This window comes from Bombus vancouverensis, chromosome 1, assembly GCF_051014615.1.
Source record: "Bombus vancouverensis nearcticus chromosome 1, iyBomVanc1_principal, whole genome shotgun sequence".
NCBI lineage: Eukaryota > Metazoa > Arthropoda > Insecta > Hymenoptera > Apidae > Bombus > Bombus vancouverensis.
Window position 1 is genome coordinate 12,035,830 of NC_134911.1, and position 20,965 is coordinate 12,056,794.

Below are 20,965 nucleotides of genomic sequence, written 5' to 3' on the forward strand. Positions count from 1 at the left end.
AGACGAACGGGTATATATGTAGGAAGAAAGAACACGATTTTGTCCATCTTAGTAAATGACCTTGATATCACGGTAACGACGTATCCTTGAAGAATCAGGGGTCACCGATCAAAGGAACTCTCACCGCTCGTCATTCGGATCGTTTCACCTTGGTGAACCGTTGACGATCGATCGGAAGGCGACGACTCGAGCAGACGGTCTCCGTAGGCGGTGCCACGCACGCTACAGACGCGTGGAGAGAATTTCGAACGTCGTACATGGTTCCCTTTGCCCTTTTATAAGCACCAATCTGCTTTCATAGAGCCGGACTATTGAATTTTCTTAGGAACGTCATCGATAACTTGCGATGGGTTCGATAGATCAAAAAATAACAAGTTGGCGTTCTTGATTAAACGCGTGTTTAAATATCGCGAATAGAGCAGTAACGCATGAAACACGGTGATCATGGACGATGCGACAAGAATGACGTTTTTATCAGCCTGCAAAGACTTTTTCGGGTGTGTCACGACGCGTACGGTTAGGCGGTAACCAGTGTGTGACTCGCGCGTTCGAAAATAGAGGCGCCGCTTCGGTGGCGCGCTCGGAGCCGCCGCGGCGTTATCCGTCTTATCGCTCGGGGCATTACGTAAGCCACCATGTCGCCCACGTCTTTCGCAGAAGGGGCTTCGGTGCTTGGTCGACGAACGAAAACTAAGAGACGAATGGAATAAGCCAGCGAGACCGAGAGCAAGGTATATATCGGAAGACGAAAGTCAAAGAGTACAGGAAAAAAAAAACGGAGTAAACAAAAGGAAGAAACGTATGAAACGAGAGGAACGAAACAGTCGGTTATATTCGTGATACACGATCGAGTTTCAAAGGTTTCCACCTCCTCGTGACGAATGGTTGCGTTGTTGGGCGCCAGGGAATTTCGCGGCGCCTTCGGGTCCGCGTTCACGTGAACGCGATTTACTGCGCAGATTCCGAGTCACGCGGTTCTTCATTCGTACCTACGTCGCGCACACGATAACTTTTCTTTCTTTCTGTGTGTCCCGCTACTGCCCTCGGACGTCGAACTTTCCTCATCCCCACTTTTAGCGCGTCTTTAACCTCTTTCCATACGTATGACTTACGTTTTTGGTTCTTTTTCTCCTTTGTATTGTTGTCGTCCCGCGGCAGGAATTCACGAGGCCGCCACGCCGTAACGAATGCTGCCTGTACTTTCGCTCGGTCTCTCGTCATCTCTCGATCGGTCTGTTTACGACGATCCTTCACCTCGACACGTATTCCTTTCCTCGATGGCTTCGCGCACTTCCAATTATTCCATCGCGTCGCGATTCTTCCGCACGGGTTATCATAGGGTAACCCCGGTCGCTGTCAAATTCTTTGTTACCGGCTGAACAAATTTCCTCGTATACTGCGATTGATCATTCCTTTGTTATCGTCCTCGCGTTTATTCCCACGGGGGATTCCGCGATATCGCGTTCGTTCCATGTTCATCGCGCACAATACGTCGATGCGAGATACAATACGACCATACAAAATACTGTCGATTCTCACCGAATCGTCGATTGGCGCGCTTCTCTCGTGGTCGTGAAACGAGCAAACATACCGGTCGAGCGGACACGTTCCGTTCGCGTGTCGCCTCTCGCTGGTGTGTCACTGTATCGACGATCCTCCGCTGTGCGTGTCCCCCGTCACTGTCAATTTTCTGCGACTCGGCTCTGGATCGTGACGAAAGACGTCCCGAACGCGACAAGCAACTCGGTCGTATACGAGAAAGTGCGCGTAACGCACGAGCGTCGCGAAGCTGTCGTCCGTGTATGTGTGAGAAAACATGTACTGACTCGCGTGCGCAGAAGCAAAGCGCACACGCGAGAGACGCAGTTTAAGCCTAAGGAGAGAGCGGCGGCGGTGGCGGCGGTTCTCTGGCTCTCGTATACTACACACTGGGTGGCCCGGGTTAGCGTACGGCGCAGTTAAAATGGCCGCGAGTATGTTGTTTTCTCTCTCTTCGTTCGTCGTGCTCTCCCGTCTCGTCTTTTTTCCTTTTCCTCTTGACGGCGAGATTCGTTGACACACGCGCTGCGACAGCGGTGGCATCATCTCCGAGGATTACGGCGTTGCGTGACCGCGCGTCGTACAACGATCGTACGCGTGAAATCAGGAACGTGGCTGCGACATCGGTATTTTGTTGTCGTTGTCGACGTCGTAGTTGGCGGCGGAAGAAAGACATCGTGAAATCGGATAAACACCGCGATTCGCGATGACACTCGCAGCAGCAGGCACGCGCGAAGATCCGCGTGGGACTGTGCGCGCTAGCGTGAGTCCGACGCCGTGCACGTCGACACAACACACCGAACAAGATGCGACGCAAGAGCGAACAGCGCCACGCTCGGCCGTCGCCGGAACTGCGAGGGTAAATAGCGCCCTGTTAAGGAGGGGAGGCAACGGGTGGGGTGGGGGTACTGGGGGAGCAGGGAGTCTCGCGTACCGAGCAGTGTACGGCCACGGCGAAGAGAGGGGGAGGGGGGAGGGCGAGGGGAACGGCGGTGACGGGCAAGGGAAGAAGAAATCGAGGGATAGAGACGGAGAGAAAGAGAGAAATAGAGCAGAGAGGCGGAGGGAGGAAGGGAGACATCTCAAGAGTGCGTCGGGCCAAGTGCGCGAGTGTCGTCACATCCGGTATTCGGGGTGGCGCTGTACTGGTCCGCTTCTGTGTATGCGTGCGCGATAAAAGCCCAATGTATACGCACGCTACACGCACGCTACATTTGTGCATGTGTGTGCGTGCGTGCGTGCGTGCGTACGAGAACGCACGGGGTGGAGCGAGAACAGCGTAACGTGACACAACATCGGTCCGTGTATCGTGTACACGGAAAATTATGTAGCACAGGTCGCTGGGATTCTACCGATATGGGCTGTCACGTGAGACGAGCATATGCCTCGTTTGGCCTCTTGAAAAATTCATTGCCCCTGCTGCTTCTGTTACGTTATCGCGCGGCGAACTTTAATGCACTTGGATGGTCATCGGTATACAACGAACGATGTGATTCCGATTGCCAAGCGTCCGTGAATCAGGCCCGGTTGGTAAACGAGCGCGCGCGCACGCGTGCCACGGAACGGATACGAGTGCAACGAATTCCACGCTATGCGGAAAATCATATTTTCTATGCCGCCGGTACTGTTACGTTGTTACGCGTGGACCTCTCGTTTCCGCTGCTCGAATACTCGGCATACTGAACGCCGTGTACCACGCTGTCATTAACGATTCAACTATGAAATGCGCGCGATGTTACGAAACTACTACCTGTTTCATTAACCCAGTCATCTGTAATTCACGCCTGGAAGAAGCAATAACCGATCTTCCGAAAATATGCCCGACATTATACGTCTTAAAACGGAGTAGCGCGATATTGGCTCAATTAGAGACAATAACTGGCGAAGAATAGCGCACGGTCGTTCTAAAAGTAGCTCGAACATCGAGCGACAAACGATATGCTCCCGATTAAACCGGGATAAATCGCGCGAGATACGTAGATATGGTTTAGCGTAGGGGAACATTGTAGAGAAACGCCTTCGCTCAGTACGTCCCTGATTGTTACGGAATAGAGACGCGGCAGAAATAGCACCGTTCGTCGACATTCCTTATAATCCAAGCGTCTGAACGCAGGGACACACAGAGAGAGATTGTGTAGGACACGATGCGCGCCAACGACGACGATTCGTTCCGCGTGTACGTCTTCGCGCGTCACTATACTTTCCGCTGTGTGTAAGTACATCGTTGCACGTAAATCCGCCGTCTGTGTAACATCGTCAGCCGTATATGTACCGCTTGGTACATTCGGTTTTCTAGAAACTGCCGCACCAACACACTCGCATCAGCCAATTAGATTTGTTCGTGGCCTTTGAACTGGCAGTTGTGAGAACACGCGACTCGTTGAAAGCTTTCTTCCTCGTCGTGCGAACGACAAAGAGCCTCGCGCTCGCGACTCGCGTAACGTCGTCGACGATACCGTTTTCGGTCCCTTTGTTTCATCGCTGACACCGAACTGTCAATATATCGCGAAACTCGCGATAATGTATCGCGATCACGCTCAAATCCATACACTTACGTGAAACCGATTACGTTTCGACTCGAGCTCTAATTTCTGCCGTATCACCTTTTTATCTCGATCTCCCGTTTCCATGCTAGCGTTGCCCCACACTTACTATACACATCTATTTTCCTATTTTAATCGTAATCACTGTTCGCCAAACAACAAGAGGCGCCTCCGCGATCTTAACTGTAATTACGCAAACTTTCGCGGAACGCTAACCACGCGAATCGAGTATCACCGGCTGACTGACATAAAGACGAAAACCCGACGAACGTTTTGTTGTGTTATCGTTCGACACTGTCGAGGAACGACCTCGAACGGCCCGACATATATCCATATATACGTACTTTACCTGCATGCACGTACAACAGACGCTCACAGAGAAACGTACACGGGCACATGTTTAAGAGTCACGTGGCGGTTGACGTCGCGACGATGCAGCATTTCATTCACGACGATCGATTTCATTAGCGAAACGTCGACGTTCCGCCTCGGCGAAACTTTTGAATCGACCGACCACGTTCGCGTATCACGAAATAATTTTCCACCGACATATTGATTTATCTGGTCGTGCTCGTTTCAACCGATCATCGGCTACCGATGACGTGCGTCGATAACGAGCCACTGACGTTTAGTTCAGAGACGAAAAGCTGCGCGCGTATCATGGCTATCATTTTCCTGTTGCGTTTCTCCGCGTTTATTCTCGCTCTCGTCGTCGTCGTCGTCGTCGTAGTCGTCGTCGTAGTCGTCGTCGTAGTCGTCGTCGTAGTCGTCGTCGTAGTCGTCGTCGTAGTCGTCGATGAACGTCCCTCGGATCTTGTTTCTACGTAGATAAGTCACGTGACACGTGTGACGTCTATGTTGCAGTTTCTTCACGTGTTGCCGAACGTCACGCGTTGTTGCTACCGATTGCCGACCGACTATCTTTTGAACCTGAACAAACGCGCAGTGACGAGAAAGAGAGGGAGAGACAGAGAGAGACAGAAAGAAAGAAGGTTGGCGAAGGTAGCGCAAACAAGAAGAAAATGAGATTCATTGATGATGCATCGTGCACGCAAACGCTATATAACGCGGTATCCACGACAATGGAAAATAATAATGAACGTTTGAGTGACAAGCACCGTTTCATGTTAATTAATTCCACGACGCTATCAGGTTCGTATCGCTGTCGACTTTCGAGACGCTTCCGTGTTTTCCACGATTCGAACGTACTCTGGTGCACAAATATTTACTTCGAGCTACACGCAACTGCGCTATTATATCCTCATTGCATAAAATATTACGTTGTTTCTTTTCGCCAACGATAGACGAAAGGAATCGGCTTCTTCGAGTAGAGTTCTTTGAGATCGTCTCGGTGGAAATTTTCTATCAACCGCACGAGTCTGATCGTGGTATTAAAACTCGCGTGACAGATAGCAATTTTGTGTCCATTACGCGATTGAACGTTAAATTGGCATCGAGTAGGAAGCAATAAAACCAGATACGTATGACGCGTTATCAATGCGACGAATAAATCGCGTAAACGTGTCCCTGCCTGTTTACTGCGCCTCCCAGGTCTGAATATGATATACTTTTAATTTTCGTTTACGACATCTCTTATCGATCGACAGGACGGTGAAATCTTTGCCAGATAACATACACGGAACGTATGCGCGTTATCATATGGAAAATTAAACCGTTAATTTCCCGGGGTCGTCGAAAAACTGATGCTCAAAGAAGAAGATGAGCAGTGGAACGAGAGATAGCGACGCGCGGATCAACGAGGTCTGAGACGTCAGACGAGGATCCGACGATTGCTCGTCGGAACTTTCGCGTAAACATGCTTTGAGATTACTTCCCTAACACTATCGAGGGAATTATCAATTAGAATTAATTAGCAATTAAGCCAGCCGGCGGACCAACTTGCCACGAGTTACCTCGTGCTACTTGCCTCGACGACGCTGCAAAGAGAGAGAAGCAGAGAACGGGAGAGAGGGACTTTAGAGGAGTAGTCGGCACGGATCAACCCGGCAGCGCTCTCATTCAACTGGATTTTGCCTCGAGATTCGCTTAAGCACTCCTTACAATAATCGCTGAGAAATTGTCTGACGATACTCCCAGTTCTCCCTTTAACGAACCGTGAATACCAGCGCGACCGATCGATAGTACTGCACATTTGAAAAATTATAACGGAAACAGAGCGATCCGCGCGAAAGTCAGCCAGAAAGAGAGGAAAAAGAGGAGAATGTAATCTTGCCTGACCTTTAACACGGAATTAATAACGCGATATTCGGTACGATAGTATTAGAAGTGTCTTTGTTTCGAAGCTGGCTGCAGATCTACGCATCGTCGTTTGACAAAAGCTAAAATAGAGCAATTCACGATCGATCAAATTCCCATTGAATGGATCAAGGTAAAGTTCGTGCGAGATCGTCCGGTATTCGTCGCACAAGCATTCGAGTCATAATTTCTCATAGTGCAAAGAACCGGTTCCTACGTAGGCAGTACGAGTGACTCACGAATTTTCTCGAGATTCCACCACCGCGATCATATTCGTAAGAACGATTTCATAGACTCGATGAACAAGCGATTCGCGGTATTACGTCCTTGTTGCCTGTTGACTGAGAAAACGGAAACCAATATCCCTGATTTGCGTACAATAAGGTCGTACGCTATAGCGGACGATGATGATTATGTATGATGACGTAATCGTCACTTCAGAGTCTTGTCATTCTAATGAATGGTGACGAAGATGAGGGCCATTTCCAAAGAGCAACATGATTCACAAATTTTCGAGCGAGCTATTATCAATCGACGATAATAGCAGGCGTCTAGAGCACGACGATAGAACGAGCCTCGCGTAGGTGGAATTTTCATTCGCGAACTCTCGTGAATCATACTATAGCGGCAGTGTATAAACGAATTGATAGTGTCGCGCTGACGTTCGTTTCTTATCTGCCAGATATATACCTCTTTCCTATTGTCGCGCAAACATTCTGTGATTCGAGGAACCACATACTTGTATGTCTCTTGATTATTAACAAATAGATCCTAGAACTTAGTAAACAGTAAGAACGCGGTAGTTTCCGATGAAAACGATAGAAAGAGGAGAAGAAAAAGGGGGGGGGAAGGAAAATGTGGAGCGGAATGAATAAAACGTTTCCGGCGAGAAGAGAGGAAGACTTTGAGAAAGAGCGAGAACACGCGAACAACAAGGAGAAAGAGGTCTTGAACTTGCTGCGAAGTCCCAAGAGGAAACTATTACTGCGCGCGGCGGTTATTCAAAGTGGGGTGGCACGATGGTGGCGATGGACTCTCGGTTCTCAGTGACACGAAGAAAGAAACACAAGCAGACGAAGAAAAGTCATGAACGGACGGAGAAGCAACGGAGGACGCCGGGGACACCCGGCAAAGAAAGAGCGAGAGAGGAAAGGGAGAGAGTATTTTTAGCGGTTACACATTGTTGTTGACTGCTTCTGGCGACATTGAACCGCGAGCTCGCGAGAGAGAGCAGCCTGTAAAGTAACGCAGCGGTGGCCTGCGCGCACGCTCCGCACGCACACGCGTGCTCCTCGCGAAAACATCTTTCGTGGGGTCGCAAAATATCTACTGAACCCGTGTACAACTAGCGCACGCAAAATTACAAGCGTTTCATACTTTGTCTAGACGTCTTTGTTCAAATTTCACGTTTAGAACTACTTCAGTTCTCATTTATATATCTATATTTCATTTTGTTATCATATTATAATAACAATTCATCGTATGGATCGATTTGAAAGAGATTTGTTTTCTTGTTTGATACAAAAAAAAGTTAGACACCGATGCAACTTGGAAATATCTAAAACATGGGAAGAATTGCTTTGTTCTCAAACATCGAGTATAAGACTCGTCAAACGTTTCTCTTATTACTTTATAACAAATACTACAAAAATAGAATTCATTTTCCTTGTCTCTTGAAAAATAGCTTTCTCACAATCGCGTCATTGTCCTTTCGCTATGACGACACGACGGACGTACTCTTTTCGCTCTCCATTTCGTGGCAGCTGCACGAATCTAAAATCCATTAGAAACGCAATGTACGTTTGTTATCGAATCGATATCGACGTATCGTGTAATTTTGGCTCGATTCTCTATTGCGTTTTCCGAGCTCCTAACCAGGCTGACTTTACACGATACGATTCACGCAGCTTGGCGAGCCACGACCGTTTCCTCAGATAACGAATTCATTCACAAGCAGCGGCCACGATTCAAGCCAGCCCGCACTGGTTAACGAATCCGGCATGCGCTCTGAAATTCAACCGAAAGCTACGCGATAACTAGCCAACGCGACGAAGGAATCCAAGGCAAACGCTCCGGTTTTAAATTCTGTTCGTGAAAGGACAAGGAAAATGTTCGTGTTGTCACAGGGTCTCGTTTCGCGTTTGCTCTTTGGTTTCCACTCGTAACGCTTCGATTGACGAGCTCGGGACGCATGAGTCAGGATCCCTAACGCGTTATTGGAATTTTTCCGAATCATCGGGCAAACGCGCGGTATTTTCTGCGCGAATTCTTTCGTCGCGAATCAACGCGCGCACGCGTCTCTCCCCTTTTCACTTTTCTTTTTCCGATCGGGAAACTTGGGCGCGAGAGAATTTCCTTTGTCGAGCGTCGAAGTCGCGACATGGGGCAAAAATTCCCCTCTCGCCCAATCTTTATTCTATTCTCGAGCACAATGCGTATTATCCGCGTATCATCGGCAAACTCTGACGTGTCCCTGATTTGTTTCTCTTTCCAGTAGTTCAAAGTTGTTGAATTTTAGTCGACCGTCAATCGGAAGTTACTCGAGACGCGAAAGAAACAGAACGATAAAGATCTACAGCTTTACATGGTCCAAACGTATCGTGCGTTTCTGCACGGAAAAATATCCGTGATTCGTGCTGTTATTCTCTGTGTCTGGTTTTCACTCGTATCCCTTTACCCCGGCAATGTACCATATACTATACGTGTAACGAGTATGCAAAAGATAACAGCACGTAAAAGAGGGAATATCACAGAGACGAGAAAAAAGCTGAAGATAGATAGGAATAAGGAATATCAAGGTGGGGAAAAGTGAGAGATTGGCAGCGATGCATCCGAAAATGATGCAACACCCACGCGCACAGTTCACACGCAAACACTTTCAAATTACTCGTCCGCGTTTCAGCTTTCACCGTAAAACAGATTCTACACGACGTGTAACGCGGTTAAATGAATTGCTCTCGTGATGCAAGGCGTTGCGGTTAACAGAGGTATTCGCTAAGATAGGTGCAAATATTGAATGGATTATCAGCGAATAATAAGAGTCGCACGAAACGCGTTCAAACCGCTCTCGTACGATATCGTGCAGGCGTTTACGTGTATGCGTTCGTACACGCGTCATTCAAACGGTAATAAAATATTCCAAGAATGAAGGATATATTGCTATAGTAATAACACGTGTGAATGGTTACTCACGCCATACGCGTCGCTTCGGTGTATACACGATCTCGTTGCTTAGATAAACTTACCTGCAACAGAACGAAAAAGTCATTCATTAGCGGTCGAGCAGGGAGGACGATTAATGGTGTGCGAGCACACGCGTTATATTTTTAGCAAATCGGTGAAATTCTCGCGTTTCAGCCTTGCAATTAGCTCGTTAGTGTCGTGACCTCAGGTAACAGGAACGCATGCACCATCGGCGACCTACATCGCGTTCTTAAATCGCTCGATTTACCCGATCTTGATCGCGACCGGGTCAGGGATATAAATACGTACTCGTTGAACGTTACTGCTTCATCGTATCCTCTGAGAGAGGAAGAAGGCCATTGGTAACGCGACACGATTTATTACGGCGAGTGAGGCTAGTCCTGACGCCACCCAGGAATAGACTTTTCCATCGCATTATCAGCGAGCCGGTTATTTGTACGGTTTTCTTTCGTGCATAGACGTCCGCATTCGCGGAAAGTGTCGATTTGGCAGAGGGCACCGTTGGCATGGCCCTTGTTGGAACGGGCCGCGCCAGATTGTCGCGATCAGGACAATGATCTCTGGGCTCGCTGGCTGCTACCCCAACCTAACACCCGAAGATCTTTCTGTCGATCCTACAAAAGCGTCACGAAACGCGTACGGTGCCGCACCACCTGGACCTTGAATTCATCTTAGCCCGCTCGTCTCTCTCTCTCTCTCTCTCTCTTTCATCCCCATGCTATTTTCTTTTCTTTTCTCTGTCGTTCGTGCCACATGCACGCGCATACACAAACAAGCGTTTGGCTCAGGGTGCTCCGCCTAAAGGGACCCGCATCTGCCACCTTGTGCCGCCGCGTGTTTCGCCGGTATCTTGACTGGGGCGATAATTGCTCGCCCATCGTCGCGATCCTCATTGCGATTTATCCTCGTCAGTCTTTTGAAAAGTCGTTGATTTCAGTCACGTGAACCGCCGGTTAATTAAATGTCTGTCAAAAAAAAAACAAATAACTAAAAAAGTGAAAACATCGTGGTCGTGCGAACACCGACAGGTAGAAAGCACACGAGAGCTACGGTGTGCGTAGCGAAATACGTTCTCGATGCACGTTCTCGATGGTGTGTTCCAGGCGGGAGGGGAGGGGGGGGGGTGGCAGGTGGTGGGCCAGGGTATTCAGGAATCCTCGAGACTCGAGAAACGTTTACGGGCGGCACGTTCGGTGTGCGTAACAGCTTGTAATTTATCTCTCTACTAGCATGGAAAATGAATAGATATTTGTCGGATAAGGAATATCGTTGTCTGTATCGGCGAAGACGTCGACGCCAAGTTTGTGTCGCGAAACGCAGAGAAATAACTCGAGTGAAAGACACCATGCACGTAACGCGACATATTGTACGAGCATCGCGTAAATCCCAACTCTTGACACAGTTTTAAAATATCTGGTGCAAGAGAGGTGTAATCGCGTAGGTGGTTTGGCGGGAAACCACGGATTAATTTAAAACCGGCGGAAAAGAAGAGAAAGAATCAGGAGGATCGTAAACGAACGAGCAGCTTAACGTCGAGTGCTTCTAGGTGGTTGAAGGTGGTGAAATGAGCGAGGGATGGGCGAGGACGAGTGTACAGAGAAGAGAACGGGGGATGAGGAGGAGAAGGAGACGGCGAAAAAGGTAAAGAAAAAGGAGGATAGGATAAGACAGGATAAAAGAGAAAAAGAGAGGCGAAAAAAGGAAAGGCGAAGGCAGGGAGGCTTAAGCAGGGGGCAGCAGGTGATGCACCAGGTGGAGGACGACGGCGCGTGCGCCGTTTTGCCCCCCGCCTTCCGGTCACGTGCCTGAGCCTCAACCCCTCGCCCCCACCCAACCTTCTCTTCGTAGAATTCTCTCTCGTTTCTCTTTCTTTCGTCTCCACTCTACAGGGAACTTATAACTCGGCACTTTAGACACCTTGATACGTCGATTCTTTCGGTCATTAATCGACCAACTTTATCGTAACCATACTCTTTGTTACTGTAGCTGTCATTCACCAAAAGAACAATGTGAAATGCGGCGTTTTTCGAGAGAAGAGAATACTTCTTTTTCCAAATAAATAGAAGGGTAAACGTGTTGGCGAAAGAACGAAATTATTAGCACGGTTAATAGTGGACAACCTAAAGACGCCAATCTCGCTTTACTACGCGTGTGCTTTGAAACGCCTTTTGTTTCTCTTCCTTCCGAGAGTTGGCGAAGCCGACAGATGTCAGCGAAACAGAGACAGAAAGCAGAGAAAGGTGTAGCGACAGTGTAGCACCGCTACTCCTAACAATCCTCCGTCCATTATCTTTTGTATTTATTTCACCAAGCTTTTATTGCTTGTTCTTATCCGTCCGTCTCTTTTGCCCCGTTCTTTCTTTGGGTTCGGCCGCGAAGGCACGAAGGGCGAACGAACGGACAGGAAGTCAGATAACCATCGACCCTAGCCGCCTGCCGCCTTCAAGAACCGAGTGCTCTGTTTCAGAGATGCCTTGCTCTTCGGGGATTCTCGCCAGTTACCGATTCGTCTTCACCGGTGAAAAAATATTTGTAGGGTGCAACGGTAAAAATACGCCACGACGGCGGCCACCAATGACGCCAAATGTAGGTGATACCGGAAGGAGCAACCCTACCATGAATTTTCCTTTCTTTGAAAACAAACACGGCGAAGAAGTAAAACAAGCCAGGCAGAAGGAACGAGGGCAGACTAGTGGATGCCAGAGTTAAGATTATGCAATCCTTTAAAAGATAAACTAGTAGAAACAGGATCTGCGGCTGATGGTTTTATCTTGGTCCACGGAACCACGCGTGAGCCACCGAAAATTCGTGGAATGCTTAGAGCTGCAACTGCTGGACGAACGTGCGCTACACGCTGACCACAATGATACAACGCGCGTCTGTATCGGATGCTTGAATCTTTTTGTGCTTAGCTCGTGTCTAGCCGGCGAAAGATAATACTGTTTCGAGATAGAGTCTTTCGAGATAGAACGACGACGACTGATGCGCGTCGTTGTCCTTACGATCGTTACGTCATGTAGATCCTTGGAAGTCACCCGAGCGTATGTTTTACCGACGCGCTTAGTTTCTTCGATCCGTCCACCTTCCGGTAGAACGTAGAAACGTATCTCGGTATAATCGAAGATTCTGAAAAAAAAAGGCGAATCCAATTGAACGCCCCAGCGGGGGTTTTCGCGGTGCATCTGTTTCGCTGGGACGCAACAGCGTTATTTTTTCCAAGGGGGTCGATAGGTCGAAAGTATTCCGAAAGAAGCCAACTCACCTTCTCGTGGCTTCTCGGTAAATATACTCGGCTCGTACGTGGCCCTGTGCATCTGTGTGCCCGGTGCATGGCCACGTGCCACGTGCGTGTCAGCTGCAATACGACGAGGAGTTTGGGTTCTTCTCGATCCCGCGTGTGCACGCGTAAAGGAAGCTGTCTATGGTCGGCCCTCCTTTGGCGATTTTATCGACGGACCGAGACACCGGCGCACAACCCGCGACCAACGAGCTCCGGCCTCTGCACAGACCGAGAAGGAGAAAGGAAACGGAGAAGAAAAGAAAGGAAGAGAAAAGGCCGACACCGCGATCCACGACTACGTAACGTAGGTCGAAGAGAAGAAAGGGCGGAACAGGGTTCAGGAAACCGCTCGTATAGGAAAGCAGATATACGCACGGCACAGTTCTGGCTACCTGCGCGGTCTAATCTAAATTTTTCGATCCCACCACCCAGTGGCGGGTAGCACCCCGCAGTGGAACACGCGCGGGGATGGAGGCGATCCAGCAAGAAAAAGGTGTACAATGCTACGAAATCACTTCATCGAAAGCCTCGGCAGATGCTACCACGAGGTGTGCACGTTGTGTTGTGCAGGCTCGGAGAAAGGGAGCGAGCGCCGTGCATCTCCTGCCTCTTTTTTTTACTCTCTTTCGTCCTTCCCCTCTCTTTCTGTGGCACACGCTTGCGGCTGGAAACCGGGGAAAAAATGCATTAATTTCCCTGCGCTGATAGACCCAAACAGATGTCCACCGGGAGAGGGACACGATTCACCTTCTGTGCCGCACGTGCCACTTTCTTTCGATACTTTCCGCTCCGAGCAAGATATACGCCTCGTAAGCTCGAGGTAAGTATACGTAAGTGGGTATATCGTGATTTTACGTAACACGAAATGTCCGATGGTAGGACGCAGAAAACCTCAGGATACGCCTGGAGAATGTTAATCTTCGTTTAATCGAGCCCTGCTTCTGGGACCAAGACTGGTTTGAAAACTGCTCGCCAGGGTTGGCGGATTACCACGACGCACAATGGTCTCATTAAAATAGGAATGCAGTTCCTATGACACAAAGTACGTGGCCGGTTACTTAACGCGATAAGGACAACCATGCCCGAAATCGTCGTTGATGATACGTGATTCGCGTTCGATCGATCTCGTTTAAGCGTAAAGTGCCATTTCACGCAGGAAGCAACCGTCGGTTTACTACGCGTGCAATTATCATTTTATTCTCGTTTCACTACGATCTCGGGCGAACAGCTGTCAGTTTCGCTTGCGCGACGCGATCGATCGATCGATTGCGCGATATTCATGAGTTTTGCAATGAAATAACTGTTAAGGAAAGTGCAAGCGAATCTAGGCGCGCGTACTTTTGTAATGGTCAATGGGCATCGTTAAATGCGATCAGAGTGTTTACGCTTCGAGCTTCGATAAGCGTGACATATGTTCCCCAAAGAGAATAAATTACGACGAGGGTAAATGAAAACCCACTTATGAATCGTAATGCTACAACCTGTGCCTTAGACGTTTGTTAAAATTATCTTCGATCGAAAGATTTCTGAATAAACAAACGCTTCATTTTTCATTCGACAACTGCACCGTACGAGGCAATCTTTGCGCGACACGGTGCAAGATGCATTTTACGATGCTCTGGTGATAGAACGAGTTGCGAACGTACAAGTGCCATGTTTTCACAATGAGAACCTCCGATCGAACGATTTGAAAGGAAGAATGAAAGGATAAGCGCCTCGTTTTTGGAGCAACTGCACGATATAAAGTAATCTTCGGATGATCTTCATCGACCAAAAGCAATCTCGAAGAGAACAAGGGCTCTATTTTCCAGAAGCAACTGCCGATCGTTGAACTTGGAAACTCCGCCCAAAATTCTTTTGTTCACTTTCTGCATTAAGCGAAACGACGATCGATTGTCCCCAAATAGAATGCTTTTCCATAAAATCCATATTTACAGATCTCATAGCCCAGCTGTACAAACGATCGGAATCGCTGTACTCTTACGATGAAAGCTGACCTGCAGGTTGGACGAAGCCGACCCCTGGCTGTAGCGCGTCGTCGTTTGCACGAAATAATGTCCGGATCCCCCTGACTGTGGAGAAAGGGTTTGGGACCGCGACGTCTGTTTCGCTTGAATTATATACATGTGCGTATCGAGGAAGAAGAAGGAACGGCGACGGAGGGCCGAAGCGAGGCAGATTCGAGTAAAAATCTACGGTGGAAGGGCAACACGAGGGGAGGGAGAGGAGGAGGTCGAGGGCCTAAAGGAAACACATGCCAGGAAGGCTCGTGCCACGACGATCTAAGCCGTATCTCGTGAGGTTGCAGCTGCCCTGCACCACCGCCGCAAATTGCCTCTCCCTCCCCCCTTAAGCCCCTTTCCCGACCTCTCCTCTTTCACCAGCACCCTTGTTGGCTCTGCACGATAGTCGGGGCACGAAGTCGAAGAACTTGGAATAGAGGGGTCTGGCTTCTTTAAAGCGAGCCGGCGAACCAACGAATTGTACGTTCATATTTACGAACACACAGGGCCAAAACTTATTCTTTTTCTTCTTCTCCTCCTTCTTCTTCTTCTTCTTCTTTCGCTTTCCATCCAACTCTGGGTTCTGTGACTCGAAACTTTCCGTGCCACTGTGGGGCCCCGGATGCGCGTCGAGATATAGCGAGACGAAGCGCTCGGGTGCCACCGTCGCGTCGTCTCGCGAAAGTGGGGATGAGGCCGCTTCGAGGAAGGGTACGAGAGAGGGGCCCATTGGGTCCTGGCGCGGCGTGCTTCGCACCTGGAGCCTCGCAAAGTACGCAGAAACGTTGGCTCGTGTTTGATCCTGTCGACGTGGAAGGACACGCGGCTCCGGCAAGCGTGAAAGTTCCAAAATTACGAGTGCAAGATGGTGATTAGGAGATTATCGGCGTGATAACGCTCATCCTGACAGACTCTGATGTCTTTCTTAAATATGATGATATGTATTAAAAGAAGGAAGAAATTATTAATGTATTCCTAGTGGCGAAGCGAAGCGAGAGGTAATGAATGAGGAGATAGCAAGAAGCCAGACCAGTGACGAAACGAAATATTCATGAAATCAGTCTGTTTGGCTAGAAAATCAATTAAGGGTACCACGCGTATGGTGCGCAACGAGGACCCCGTGGCGTTGATATATTTTGGCAACAGGGCAACAAATTCGATGGGTGGGAAGGAGAAAGAAAACGCGCAAGAGCAAGAGAGGCACCAGCGGGCCACGGCTGGCTGGACAAATTCGATCGTTGTCGGCCGTTTGACGGCTATTGGGCAGAGAGATATATTCAGTTACCAGGTTTAACACGAGACGCGCGTCGTAACACGATAACTGGTCGCTCTTTCGTGTTCCCCTAAGAGGCCACAGAGGCAAGGAGCGCTAACGACGACTCTTTCGTATGATCAAATTTTCGACTATCGAATATTCATCGACCAACGGAAAGAGGGGACCCAGGACGGTTCCTTTTATACGGATCAAGTCGACGAATTTTGTGTCCTCTCTTTCCCTGTGTCAGCCACGATGCCACGAACAAATCACACAGGCACACCGCTCCGAGATTGGAGCCGCTTTATTGGCCTAGGCGGTTCACCTGTTAATCGAACTCGGAATATTTTAACGAAATTCAATGGAAGGATGATCGCGATAACGTCGAACAATGCACACTCGAGCCTCGAGGTGTCCTAGAAACCGAACTTAAGCCCCGAAGTTTACTCGATCGCCTTTATTCCTCGGAACTCTTCTCTCTATCTACGGGAATGGCTCTCGAAGAGTACTTTACGCCTGTTGTTCGCCCTTCTTACAGGATCGTCGGCCGTCGTGAGCGAGCAGGAGGCATACTGTACCACCCTAACCTTTCTTTCTGTCGCCTTTTTCCTTTCTTTCTTTCGCTTTGGTGTCTGAACGGTGGTAGAAGTAGCCGCGGGTTATTGCCGGGCCGATGTCATTTTCTCTCGTTGGCGAAAGGCTTGAGGGAGAAAAGCGGGTGGCAGGAAGAGGCGAAGGAAGGCTAGAAGTGACTGCGGAGAAACACTTAGTCGGTGACGCGTTTAATGTACGTCAAAGGGCTGTCGTTGTCGTCATCGGGGCTTCTAGTACTTCGTCGCTATTTAACGTTGTCCCTGCCGTTCAAGATGCCCTGAACGAGATAACCGATGAAAAACGCCGGCCTTAACAGCCGAGGAGACTCAGCGACGAAGAGCAACGAGGAGGAGATGTCTCTCGACGGAACGTCATCGACCCCCGATCCCCTCCCCCTCCGCAACCCCTTTTCTTCGTCGTACAGAGACAGTAGGGTAAAAGGACACGGGCGGCGCAGCAGGATTAAAAGGATCGGCAATGGACGCTGTCGCGATGGTCCTTTGACCACCCTCGACGTATTTAAACGAGCCATCGACCCGGCGTGCGTCTGTGTTCCGTTGGCGGAACGTGTATACGCGCACCCTCCTGTCCGAACACGTTCTGACGGCTGCTCTTTCCTCTCGACTATATACGCGCCTATACCACACATATTCACGAGTGTATCCGTCGAACGAGGATTGGTTTTCAAGTCGCAAGAAGAAAAGGATACGTGTCCTTCGAAACATATACTGCCAGATAAAGTAGAATTGCGTAACTCCGCACGAAGGAGATATGTTCGTCAAAAAATAAGGTCGCGTATCTTTGAATCTTTTCAAATGCATTGCCGGGATACGCGTATCCGAGTCTCTCGAGCCGGCTCCTTCTGTACCAGATATTTCCGCCCTGACTATTTTACCCTGGATTGCTCCGGTTCCGTGAACACGTAGTTTCATGCAACTTTATGCGCATTGCTCGGTTATATTTATGTCATGATTCGCGCTTTGCATGTCCGCGGAAGCGAATGGATGCAGCGCAACGAGCTCGCCTCTTGTATTAAACCGCTAACAAAGAAGGTCTTTATTAGGAATGCTAACGCGTTCTTTCCTCCTTCTCTCTCTTCATCTCCTCTTTCTATTCTCATGCTCGTCATTAGCGACTTATTAACCTGCGTATTAATGCCCGGCATTTAAAGCAATCAAGCGTGCTCCGTTTCAAAAGAACGATCCACTTTGCTGGATGGACGGTTTCCTGGGATAATATACCATCTGTCAATTTCCTCGGAGACGGTTTCGAGGAATTAACGCGAGGATTTACTCGCTGGCGCCTCTGGACGGGAATCTGTTGCCAGAATCTGCTCTTTTATTCGCCTCGATGAGACGGCGCAACGAAATATCCACTCGAGAAGGAATTGTTCGGACGAAAGAGACACGGTGGCTGCGCGAATTTCTCTCTTTCGCCACAGTATCCATCCCCGTGAACTCTACCGCGCCGGAGGTGAACGGAGAAAATCGGAAGCGTTGCCGCGAGAACGCCCTTCGAAATGGTCGTTACCGGGGCCCTGCTGATTATCTAAGGGCGGACGTCATTTCCGCGTGGGCGTATGCCTTCGGGGGTCAAAGGGAGCACGCGGGTCCCCGCGCACACCCCCTTTCTGCTATTTCGGGATTAGACTCGTCCATTGCCAGACTCGACAGCTGGGGTAGATTTTTGAAATTCCAGCTGCTGCCTATTTCCTACGGTCTTCCGGTGGAATTTCATCGATCTGTTTCTCCACATTGTTGGCCGAGACGCCAGCTCGGCCAGACAGGGTGAAACGAACTTTAATTCGCACGCGAGACAATGTTTCCACTCGATACATGGCGAGGCAAGAGGGTTGGGTCGATTTCGATCCAGCTTTTATCGGACCGTTTACGCGGAAGCCGATCGATAGCGGAAATATTTAATGTCAAATGTGATAAACGACAGGGTTCGCGCTAGGTATTCCACTCTACCAGTAGTATTTATCGTCAAACGTTTTGGTCATGGCGCCGTTTCTATGGAAAAGCGTAACTTTCTACGAGTGTCGCGTGTACTTACGTCGAACGTGGTTTTCATTCATTAAATTATCTAATCAACCCGACAATCGATTTCGTTTACGAGATCCCGATATAACATATCTTACTCGCTCCTTTTGTTTATCGTCACTTACACAAATTATCTTACGAATCGTGGGTATTATGCGTCAGGTATCATGCGTCAGCTAATATACGTCACTGTAGCGATACATAATACCAAGAATTAATAGTTCTGAAAATTTCATATACAAAATGAGTCGACAGAAACGATGATCTAAGGTAACTCATTGTCTACTCATCGCATTTAAATATATCAAACTCTGGCAAATACTCTACCATTGCCTTCACCAAGTATCCTGACTTTCCCCTGAAACATTAATCACCGAAATTTCCTTTGCCTATTCTTCGCTGCTGCAAACTGCTCGGCCGGGGCACGGCGAACGACGAAATAAATAAGGAACGCGCGACGCCTGGTCCGAAAATGGAACAACAAAAACGTTCGATAATCACAGGTTTGCCGAGCGACTAGAGTACATATGTAGCAGAAAGCTGATGTCTGTGGGCATCGGTCGTCGATCGCTACAGCATATATTTTTTCATCCAGTCGGTCGATGGGCGCCCCTGAAGCGGGACCCAGAGGGTGCATCGGAATCGTAGAGGTCCGAGGGTAACAAACGCGAGTAAAATGGATAAAGGCTACACCTGGCCTCCGGATGGTCGATGGCGGCACGCGCTGCTCTCTCTCTCTTTCTCTCTCTCTCTCACTCACTCACTCGTTCTCTCCGTGCAGATAGGTCTCGTTTTCCCCCCCGAATGTACACACCTGCCTCTCACCGACACGCATGCACGTCGCTATGACTGTGCGCGCAGCGAGGGTCGTAAATGCACACGGATTACTCCCGGCGATGCCAGTGGTATGGAGGATAGAAAGAGAAAGTGGACGAAGCAGAGTGAGAAAGGGGAAAGAGGGGAGGCTACGACGCAACTAGAACATAGTTAGCCCGCTGCGATTCCGACATGTTATTTCCTAGGATGGTAGACAGAGGAGGCTGTCTGACTCGAGTCGAGGTCCTTTGACCGGTGAATAAACTTTGCGCGAAGAAAAGGGTGCTCAACGAGCTTACTTATGTATACGACGCATTAATGCCGACCAACCACCGTACCGGTTCAACTTGCCGCGGGATGACGAAATAACCGTAAATCTTGATAATCGATTTTTGTATCCGGAGCGCAGTATTTTTGCAGAATTTAATGGAGAATTTTTGGAGATCTGTTCTAGTTACAGATATCGGTAGATTCGATGCGTGTGTTAAGCTTTTTAGAAAGAAACGATGGACGAAACCTTACGATTCATCGTCATTGTAAGTACTACCGGTATCTAGGATGTTTCATGATATTTGTTTAACATCCGAATTCAATTTCATACGCATTGTCGATGGCAAACTTCTTCGTGACAATGTCAAAAGTTTCGTCGAAATGTCCTAGTTTACAGAAGGGATGAAAGTTCCTCGTATACAGAATCCTGCAGCTAGTTTACGATTATGACTTGAGCAAGTCTTTCGAAACTTTTATCAAACATCTGTGACAAACTATAGAAACAATTACTGTTTCAGACATCGTAACGTCTAACAAACAAAGTATACACATGGTGAAAGAGCGAGTCTCTTTGATTCTTCATCTACGTAGGACACAACAGCGTGATTGCAAGTAACTTTCAGCCGCGAGATCGTCGTGACGACAGTAGAGAGGCGGCGAAGCGAGAGGATGAAGGGACCTAGAGAAGCCTAAGAGCCGGCTGCTGCCAGCAACGATACCGTTTCTCGTGGTTGTTTCTCCGATGCATAGCCTCTCTGTGTTTGCAGCCCTCTGCTTCGCCAACTTTGCCATTCCAACGATGCGCCCTTAATCCCTTTTCCGTTGGCGCGTCACCGAAGAAGTTGACGTTTACGCCCCTTTGAAACTTGCCGCCTGGAAACTTAGCCGCTCCGTAACGAGGCGCCGACTCTTCGATATCGTCGTCGACGGAAACATTTTCGAAATTGCACGGAAGACCAGAAAGTCGCGAGAGGCACGCGACGAACTATCCAGATGGACGCGAGGTCGTGGAGAAGGACGGCGAGAAGGAAACGGGCAAAAAACGCGAGATTAACGGGTTCGAATCGTCCAATTAATTTCAGAGAAACGCGCAAATAGCGAGAGCCGCCAATAAGCGGGGAGTTACAAAGGTAAACGAGCTTTGTAGGAACGTGACCGCGCAA

The 20,965-nt window shown here is 48.9% G+C and overlaps 1 protein-coding gene across 4 annotated transcripts in view; it reads right to left on the minus strand.

Moving 5' to 3' along the window:
• The window catches only part of LOC117153597 (serine/threonine-protein phosphatase 4 regulatory subunit 1), a 145,768-nt gene that overhangs the window by 92,583 nt on the left and 32,220 nt on the right, over window positions 1–20,965 (minus strand). The window contains exon 1 of one of the 4 annotated variants that reach the window (XM_076619435.1): window positions 1,113–4,344. The exons of 2 other annotated variants lie outside the window; for them this stretch is intronic. In XM_076619435.1, the coding sequence (XP_076475550.1) occupies window positions 1,113–1,221 (109 nt within the window). In that variant the 5' untranslated portion in view covers window positions 1,222–4,344. Of the gene's footprint in view, window positions 1–1,112; window positions 4,345–20,965 lie in introns of those variants that run through there. One more of the 4 variants, XM_076619451.1, reaches the window with a different exon arrangement.